General features: G+C 42.3%; 1 protein-coding gene across 1 annotated transcript in view; it reads right to left on the bottom strand.

The window, feature by feature from the left end:
• Positions 1-9,830, bottom strand: part of sgcz (sarcoglycan zeta) — a gene marked incomplete at both ends in the record, with an annotated part of 840,223 nt that extends 830,393 nt beyond the window's left edge. The window contains one exon of the mRNA XM_084318679.1: positions 9,621-9,830. Coding sequence (XP_084174805.1) covers positions 9,621-9,830 — 210 coding nt within the window. The remainder of the gene's footprint in view (positions 1-9,620) is intronic.
• Between the last annotated feature and the right edge of the window lie 759 nt (positions 9,831-10,589).

Genomic DNA, 10,589 nt, shown 5'->3' with positions numbered 1-10,589 from the left:
TTCATTTAGGTGCACCAGCACATCATTTAGGTGCACCCAAAGATTTTCACTGCGCCTTTTGCCGTTGCCAACCGTCCCAATAAAACATATATAATTAATATTATATTATAATATATTGTCTATATTCATGTCTTGCCCGAAAAGGTCTCAAATGGCCCTAAGAGAAAGCCCTTTTTGTCGTAAGTCCGTTGGAGAATGAGACCCATTGTATTACAGTTAGTTCACAAAGTCCAATCCTTCACTTTTTTATGTCTATTTTAACACATTCAGCTCAGCTCCAGTTAGAGCTGTCCCCAAGCCTGTTTTTGGGATTTGAACATTCGCCAGGGTTTTTCAAATGGATGTTCGAACCATCGTTTTTAATCATGCAAACAATTTGCTCCTAAATAGGGAGGTGTAGTCTGACGTCACTTTGGACCGCCCGCGAGGTCCACCCGTATAGGGATTTATCATTGGGAAAATGGATTATCGGCTATCGGCTATTGTAACAATTCTACCACATGAACATTGGAAAGCTTTCCATTGTTGCACAAAATGAGTTCCTTTCTATCACTAACATTATTGTTAAGCATTTTTGGTTTAAAAAAATTCGGCTTTTTTTTTTTACAATTAATTGCGAATATTTTCATGTTGAGCTATTTTTAATTTTTTTTTTCATTTCAAACCTTTATTTATACTCGTGAAAGCACTATAGATTGTGGACGAATACGCACAGAAAGGTACACCATGCAAATGTGATGCTTTATTTGTTTTAAACGAATATATTTAGAAATGGGCAATGCGCAAATACATTGTGTTTTCAAGATGGTAGACCGGCCGGAAATAGCAATCACGTAACCACTACACCTCCCTCTGGTATTTTATTTTGAAAAATGGCCACTTCCGTCCACGCCTCACTCCAGCGTACTTGACTTACTCACAGGTTTTTTCTAGTTCAGTACTGTCAAGCGCACATTGCTGCGGTTGAGTAGTAGTACCTACTTACTGGTCATGGAGGCTTCAATAACGTTTGAATGATAATCCATTTTGTGAATACATTTGTTGAAACAACTTTGTTGGCCGACGGCTACTGCTATCTTAACGTTAGCTACGCTCTAACGTTACATAGCTTAATTAACGTGCATAACATACCTGTGTAACGTTAAGCAGCTTGTGTTCTGCTGGAAAAGCATCACTGCATACACTTTGTTTAATCCAAACGTCCATTCGGAAACGTTGTATTATGAAACCAGTATGAGACAAGTGCTTATTTATCGTTTCAATTCGGAAAGTTGATGCTCATTTTGTTTACATTTACATTTACATTTAGTCATTTAGCTGACGCTTTTATCCAAAGCGACTTACAAGTTCTGTACGACAAGCCATCAGGAAGGGCACAACTCTATCAGCTGAGCAACAATGTTCATCAAAGTGTTGAGTGCTACAGTGTAGGTTAGTTTATTAGGACAAGTGCATGACAGTACGGTTAGTTAGGGTTAGATTTTTTATTTTATTTTTTTTAATTCAGATAATGGTTGAAGAAGTGCGTCTTTAGTCGACGGCGAAAGATTGGACGTGATTCGGCTGTCCTAACTGGGGTGGGTAGTTCATTCCACCATTGTGGGGCAAGGACTGAGAATAGGCGACTTCTCTTTGATGACCCTCCCGGAGCTTGGATAGGAGTAGGTCTGAGGCGGCCAGAAGATGCAGAGCGTAGGGGTCTTGAGGGTGTGTAGTTAGAGACCATTGACCGGAGGTAGGCGGGAGCGGTTCCCTTTGCCGCACGGTATGCTAGGTCGAGGGCCTTGAAGCGGATTCGTGCAGCAATGGGGAGCCAGTGCAGGTCCCTAAGAAGTGGGGTGACATGGGCCGACTTCGGTAGGTTTGAGATCAGGCGGGCCGCTGCGTTCTGAATGAGTTGAAGAGGCTTAGTGGCAGTGGCCAGGAGGCCAGCGAGCAGTGCATTGCAGTAGTCGAGGCGGGAGATGACTGTTGATTGGACGAGGAGTTGGGTGGCTTCTTTTGTCAGGAAGGGGCGGATCCTTCTGACGTTGCTCAGGAGGAATCGGCAGGTTCTGGTCGTCGCTGCGATGTGAGCAGAGAAGTTCAACTGGTCGTCGAGGACAACACCAAGGTTCTTGGCGGTCGGGGACGCAGTCACAGCTGCATTCTCGACTGTGATTGAAAGGTCGGTTAGGGGGGAGGATTTGGCCGGCAGGTGGAGCAATTCTGTTTTGCTTAGGTTCGGTTTAGCCCGTCATTCAGCGAATACGAATTTCAGGGTGATGATCAGAGCCAATCAGAGGCAGATCGGGGCTGGTCTTTGCAGAATGCAGAGATTCAAAGGCAGATATTATTTTTTATTTTATATATTTTTTTGAGAACGCACATGGCCACGGGGGAAAGACGCTACCCCACACACACACATACACACAGACAGACATACTGGGAGCTGCACCAGTGCGACAAGGGAAAACATTAAGTCGCACTGAACAGATTTCCGGTCACACAGTGCGACTAAAATGGTCGCACTCTGGAGCCCTGATCTGACGGTCACTCTCTTTAATATCTCTGTCTCTCTCTTCCATCACCTGACGGTTACTCTCTTTAGTATATCTGTCTCTTTCTTCCATCATCTGACGGTCACTCTCTTTAGTATCTCTGTCTCTCTCTTCCATCATCTGACGGTCACTCTCTTTAGTATCTCTGTCTCTCTCTTCCATCATCTGACGGTCACTCTCTTCAGTATCTCTGTCTCTCTCTTCCATCATCTGACGGTCACTCTCTTTAGTATCTCTGTCTATCTCTCTTCCATCACCTGACAGTCACTATCTTTAATATCTCTGTCTCTCTCTTCCATCACCTGATGGTCACTCTCTTTAGTATATCTGTTTCTTTCTTCCATCATCTGATGGTCACTCTCTTTAGTATCTCTGTCCCTCTCTTCCAACATCTGACAGTCACTCTCTTTAGTTTACACACACTGACGCCTCCCATACAAATAGTCACAGAACCAGTCATGAGCCACTCTATCAAGACTAATATTACCATTTTTTTCTATTATCTAATGCAGTTATTAAACTCTTAAGCATGACAGGTCCGGTACCGGTCCCAAAATGACATCACGTCATAAATCAATCTCTCCAGACTGTATGACATTAAGTAAAATTTTCTTTTCAAATGTATCCAAGAGTAAAGACCCTAACCATGTCACAATAGCAGTCATAGTGTATATTTTCAGCAATATGTTTGTTTACCAATAGGTTAAAGTGTTATTAGTGAGATTTTAGTTTATGGAATGTGTTTATAATTTAGCGAATATCCACCATTTTTAATTGGCGCGCGTCGCCAAATTAATCATATGAGGAGAGGGCATCCAGAGTTCTCAATGACTGTTGAAATTTCGAAAAACTATGTTTCCCAGCCGATTCCAGCTTCCTGCAAACAAATTACTTCTGTATGATTTTTTTTTATTTCTCTTGTTTCTCTGGATTCTCTATCACAAAACTGAATGTTATTGGCATAGATTGGAGCACAGTTAGTGTGTCTACCTTCTGTGAACATTTACTGTAGCAACGATCCCCGTTGCAATCCGATCCAAAATGGCAAAGCCATATCCATTATAATAATGGAACTGTACATACAGTAGATTTCATTTTCGGTTCTTCCTGCACGTCTGGTGATACTAAATCCAAATTGAAATCGGGCATTGGAAAGAGTAGATTTGGCCCGATCCATAGATGTGCAAGTTGGCTATAATAAGGTAATTTATAGGCCTGATATTCTATATTCTATAATAATATGTCAAATTGCATGTGTCCGGATGGCAGAAATCAGTACTGTATCTATAAAACCGTCTGTTTAATCATCTTCCCTTTATTAATTTCCTTAGATTTTGTACACGCAATCTCAAGAAGGTGCTGAACAAGCTCAGTGGCTCAGTTTTTCCATGTCTGGTCATTTTTAGCATGGTGTAATTCACTGTCAAATATGCAAAGAAAAATCATGATTTATATTCCCCTTTGTTTCGTCACAATTTACTCTAGCCTAGTAACAGACACAATATTTCTGACACTGGGAATACATTCCCTGAGATCCATAGATGTCCCTAGATACCAAGAACTGTATTGTTTGGGGTTTTGCTCTCCTCAGGGAGCAAAGCCCTAGAGTTACCTGGTGGTAATTGACCTGTCTATCTGCCCTAATTGCATTCATTGGCACCTGGTGTGTCTAGTTAAGGTGGCTTCCGTATTATTACAGACACCGTGAGTCGATCAACAGACTGCCCGTGAGTAGTGCCTATGTGAGTAACACTTATCGCTCCTGCCATGGAGAATAAGTCTGTTCGCCCTTTGTATTAATTGCCGTGTTTTTTCCATATCGCTTGTATGACTTTATTGTGTGCATATGCAGCACCGTCGCCCGACGTATTTCTTTTGTAACATGTTTTTGAGACATTGTTTTTTCCCCTTTGCTTTCCCCATTTATTGTATATATAAGTCTATGTGTTTGTGCTCTAACATGTTTTTGGAGACAGATGTATCTCCCCTTTTATTTATATGCCCTCGTCTGCGTGTACCCTTTTCTACTCTAAATAAAAGAGTACCTTTTATTTGAAAACCAACACCTGCCTCTTGTCTTATCTGTTCTGCACTGCACCTGGGTCCTACACACCTACCACCCCATAACAAAGAACATGCAAATGGTCCTTGTAGAAGTGGAGCAATCTTCCATTTACTTAGGTATGTATTTTTAGGCGGATTTTCAGAAAATAGGGCTAGGGCATAACAGGTTAAATCATTATTGACTGTTAGGCGGCTGGGTGGCGCAGCGGACTAAGCGCTCGTCACCAACGCGAGAGACACTGGTATCGAATCCGGCTGTCAGCGTTGCCTCCGGCTTGGCCGGCCGTCATACTGGCTCAATTGGCAGAGTCAGAGGGAGGGAAGCCGGTGGGGTGGTATTCTGGTTGTTGTAAACAGCGGCTCCTACAGGTCGGTCAGGGCGCCTGCACAGCGGGGAATGGAGATGGTGAGGGTAGTGTGAGCCTCCCACACGTTACACCTCACCAATGAGAGTCCGCGCTGGCAGGTAAAAAGAAGTGGCTGGCTGACTCCATATATATCGGAGGGGACATGTGATAGTATCTATCAACCCTCCCTAGACCGACCAGTGGGGGGCACATGCAAGCAACGGCCAGGAGGGGGAGGGGGGGGATTGGCATAACGACTAAATTGGGATGGGAGAAAAACACAGAAAAACAGGAGGAGAAAAAGTGGATAAAAAAAATCATTATTGACTGTTGACAACTGACATAGGCTACTATGATTTGCAAAAAATCTGGATTGGTGTGGGGTTAAAATTTGGCTGTTCAATAATAATTCTGTGACTTTTGCTAAACAGGGTAATTTAGAAATTGGTCGATGGTTGTTTATCAAGATTTCTTATATGTGCTGTTTTCCAAACACTAGGGAAACGTCCTCAAATGGAAAGCTATATATATATATATATATATATATATATATATATATATATATATATATATATATATATATATATATATACAGTATATATGCTGTAAATATAAATATATAAATGTATATATCCGGTATATACAGCACTATTGTATATGCTATCATACATAGATATATGGGTTATATACAGGTGTATATAGCACGATTATATTCAGGTATATTGAGATATATATATATATATATATATATATATATATATATATATATATATATATATATATATATATATATACAGAATATGTGGTCAATATAAATGTATATATAATGGTATATACAGCACAATAATGTGCATGCTATTATGAACGACGACTCCTGATAGAACCAAGGGGTTATTATATCTGTTCTACTAGATCTCTTAAGCTGTTAAGCTGTAGCCCTATTTTCAGAAGTTTCGCCTAAAGGTACATGCCCAAGTAAATGGAAGATTGCTCCACTTCTACAAGGTCAATTTACATGTTCTTGTTATCTAGGAACGTCTAGGGACCTGTGGGTATGTATTCCCAGTGTCAGAAATATTGTGTCTGTTACTAGGCTTGAGTAAATTGTGATGAAACAAATGAGAATATAAATGATGAATCTTTTTTGCATCTTTGATTGATTGATTGATTGATTGATTGAAAACTTTATTAACAGATTGCAGAATGGGTACAAGTTGTGATTGGAGTATCAAGAAAAGAGGGCAGGGATTGAGATAGGTCCTAGATAGACAGTACTGCTACATCTATACATTTATGACATACCAGATTTGCAAATACAGTACTGTTTGTGATACAAAAAGAGTCAAGAAAGGGGAGTTTATACATTTGACGTAGAAACTGTACATTGGAGGAGGTTGGGTGGGGTTGTGTGGGGGGGGTTGGGTACATTGGGATATTGACAACCATACTGGGTAATTTACATTGGAGGTGGTTGGGGGGGGGGGGGGGGGGGGGGGGAGAAACACTGTATAAACAAGCAAAAATGTACATTGGAATATTGACAACCATACTAGGTAAATTACTGTACATTGGAGGGGGTTGGCTTAGGACATTTACAGGGGCCAGTTTCGAATTGCAGTCTCCCGTAGGTGTCCCTTGAGAGTGGTTTTGAAAGTGGGTAGTGATTCACATTCCTTTACAGCTTTGGGTAGGGCGTTCCACATTGATGTGGCATAATTGCGAAACGTGTTTAGTCCCTTGTTTGAGCCGAATCTGGGTTTAACATGATTTGTGGAGCTCCCTCTGGTGTTGTGATCGTGGTATTCACTGACCTTTGGGAAGTATTTCGACATGCACATGGGTATCTTAGTGGTGTAGTGTATCTTGTAGACCAGGCCCATTGCAAGTTGCTGTACTCTGTCGTCTACTCTAAGCCATCCTAGGTTGTCAAAGTGGGCAGGGGTGAGGTGGGTTCTAGGAGTAAGGTCAAGCAGTAGTCTGACCAGTTTGTTTTGAGATGTTTGTAATTTTGTTTTTAGCGCCTTTGAGGTGCTTTGGTACCATGAGGTGCAAGCATAGTCGTAGTACCCTTGAATAAGTGCTCCTGCCACAGTCTTCAGGGTATTCTTGTTTACCAAAGAGGAGATCCGGTACAAGAATCGACTTCGTTGGTTGACTTTTTTTTATTACATTGGATGCCATTTTGTCACAGGAGAGATTAGCCTCTAGGATGGAACCCAGGTAGGTAATTTCATCTTTCCTTGTGACAATATTGTCACCCACTGTAACTGAGAAGCCGTCGGTCTTGCTGAGTTTGTTATTTGAACCGAAGAGAATGGACTCTGTTTTGCCCATGTGTAATGATAGTTTGTTATCAGTGAGCCATATGCAGATTTTGCCTAGTTCCGAGCTGAGGGTTTTTTCAACCTGTAACTTGTTCTTGTCAGAGACCAGCAGGGCTGAGTCGTCCGCAAACAGGAACTAGTTGCAGTCACAAGCTGACTACATGTCATTTGCATAAATTAGGAACAGTAGCGGTCCTAGTATGCTTCCTTTGCCGTGAATAACACCATGTTACAATTGTGCAGCCACCGAGTTTGCTACCCTGAGCTCATTCAACACATTATTGAGATCAAGTGTACAAAAAAATCGAAGCAAAGGAATAGAGGGAAGATGATTAAACAGGATTTGTAGATACAGTAATAAATTATAATCCATTTTAATTATACATTCATATTTTACCTTGAGCTTGCCCTTGACCTTATTATGACCAAATCATACATCTATGGATAGGGAAAAGGCTCTTCTTTCCAATGGCAGTGTTAGTCATTTAGTCATTTCCTCACGGTTTTACGATAAAAGAGATATAATTTGTATTTTTCTGATAAATTCATATTTTCATTCATACTTAAAAACATCAGTAAAAATGAAAATATGCACTTTGACTGCTGTTTTGATAGGGTTACAGTATTTACTCTTGGCTACATTTGAAAAAGAAACACAAACTCTTAACATCCAAGGGCCCACATGTGGGATGATTCGCGACCTGCCACTTTGCCGACCTCTAGCGGCTCGGTTGTGCATTTCTTTTAATACAATATATATAAAGAATAAATCCCTATTTGTTGCCTGTCGATTGCCGTTTCAGGCGACAAAATTCGTTCCGCGGTTCTCGAGTTACATGCCGATATGTGAGGCGTGCGCCAAAGTACACAGCAGAGTAGGCTACACACCACATACACGACTCCTGGGCTCTAGCTCCGTCAATCATTTGGCGATCTCTGACATTTTTGGACAGGGTTTTAGCCAATGAGTGTGACTTTCCAATGATACCCCATGTGGGGATCTAATACGGTCTCTATTGATCGATTTATGATAAAAAAAAAGCAAGGGTTAACGCAGTGCACGCCTATCAATGATTGAGGAAACAGTATTCAGGAAAAAGGAGCTTTTATGTTACATCTAAAATGACTGTGACTCATGAACCATGTTACAGCAGGTGGGAATCAGCGCGTGACTTTCTCCTTTTCATCATCAGTTTAATTCCCATGAGTCAACACCTTTCAGGGTTCAGATAGTCTACTCTATGAACACTACTTAGAATTACGCAAAGGGAGCAAATACGTCTTGCCATTATGTGTGTGTGTGTGTGTGTGTGTGTGTGTGTGTGTGTGTGTGTGTGTGTGTGTGTGTGTGTGTGTGTGTGTGTGTGTGTGTGTGTGTGTGTGCGTGCGTGCGTGCGTGCGTGCGTGCGTGCGTGCGTGCGTGCATGCGTGCGTGCGTGCGTGCGTGCGTGCGTACATGCATGCGTGCGTGCGTGCATGTGTGTGTTCTGTGTGTGTGTGTGTTCTGTGTGTGTGCAGTAGACAATGGACGCTGCTGGTCTTTGGTGTCACAAACATTTTTACTAACAAAGGCAGGGCTGAATGTGTTAAGTGAGGGGGGTTACATTGCTTTCTGGGTCATGCTGTCATTCAGCAATGGCTGAGAAATGTCTTTCGATTCTTAGAAGGTCTGTATCTCAGGATTGGGTAGAGTGTTATCAGCATGTTTCATAAGACATTGATTGAAAAGTATCTGCCTGATTTGTACAATCAATGGCTTATTTTGAAGGTATGAAACTGTACTTTCATATTATGTAAAGAATTAAAATATTGAAAATCCCCCTAAAGGCCCCAGAAAGGGAGGGGGGGGGGGGGGGGGGGGGGTCAGAATTCCAAAAAAGCCCAGACATTGGAGAGTTGAGGGCCTCTCTCTCTCTTTCCCACTCTTTCAGGGAAGTCATTGATTGAAACAGAAGTCTTTACTAGGGAGAGGTGGAAGAAGGGGGGTGACCGAGGTCAGCGGATCTCTCCTCATTTGCATATATATTATCCCTCTGCCGTCCCCGAAGCCCCGGGGTATTATGGGATATTGGAGGCAGAGTGGGGAGAACCCCTGACCGCACGCAACCAGAGGGAATATGAAAGGAAACAATGCCACACACACAAACATACACAATGGAGGCGTACATACACACACCCACACGCTATTGCACAATGTCAACACATGAGCTAAACCGTAGATGGAGTGTAATTCTGTCGCAGATTAAAAAGCTGAATCGCAAAGAGAGGAGAAAACACGCAGCAACCCATCAACCAATTAACCAATCACTGCCAAGAGATCAAGAAAGGAAAAGCCAGCTTCTTACCGGTGTGAAGTTCATGACCTTCAGTATCCATATGGTGAGGGCCAGGTTGACGATCATGGTGACGAGGAGGAGGAGGATGAAGAAGTAGAGGCACCTCTTCCTCCAGCCGTAGATGCCGACTGCCGGGTACATCTGGGCGCCGCACACCGACGGCCCGCGCTGGTGGAGGGGGTTGGGCTGGGCGGCTAGGATGTACTGCTCCTGCGTCATCTGGAGGAGAGCAGGAGGAGAGAGGGACCGTCAGGTGGAGAGTCGATCACAAACAGAGTCCTTTCCTCCACTGCTGCAGTATAAAGCTTTGTTTGTTCAACTCTCAAGTCATCTTCCAATGATACCCCATGATATGATAATTGGGGATCTAATACGGTCTCTATTGATCAATTAGGGGACCTTACGGCTTAACAGGTTAAGGGGATGCAGACCAGAGAAAGACTTTCATCTTGTTTGCATCAGGGTCCTCCATTTTCAATTCATAATGACATTTATTGAAATTTGAAATGTATTAGAAGGATAAACCCCTTGAGATATGCTATCTCGTTTTCGAGGGGGTCCTTAACATAGGATACAAAACATACAATACAATACAATACAATACAATACGACTTCCGGTTTAGCGTCAGCATGTAATGGTCGCATTGGTCACAGCTCCTCTCCCGTTTAAAAACAAATGTTTGCTTCAAAAACACCAATGTGTTTAAACCTCGACGTATATATTAACTGAGATCTTCAACTAACTATATCGACTGAAAGAATCAAGATGGGACCAAAGAAAGAGATGGGACCAAAGAAAGATACACGCGCAGCAACCAAACTAGCTACAGAGGATCCGCCTGTGGATACGGGCTCCGTTCGGGAATTGCCCGAAGAGATCGAAAGAAAAACAGCTGAAATAGCCACTTCTTCCATCGTACCCGCCACCTCATCCGATATAGAGTCTCTTGCTAAACTAATAAAGATCTTAACCGATAA

Source organism: Notolepis coatsorum (assembly GCF_963971535.1).
Source record: "Notolepis coatsorum genome assembly, chromosome: 7".
Classification (NCBI taxonomy): Eukaryota; Metazoa; Chordata; class Actinopteri; order Aulopiformes; family Paralepididae; genus Notolepis; species Notolepis coatsorum.
The sequence above is the reverse complement of the archived record's forward strand: the minus strand, read 5'-3'. Positions and strand labels throughout refer to the sequence as shown.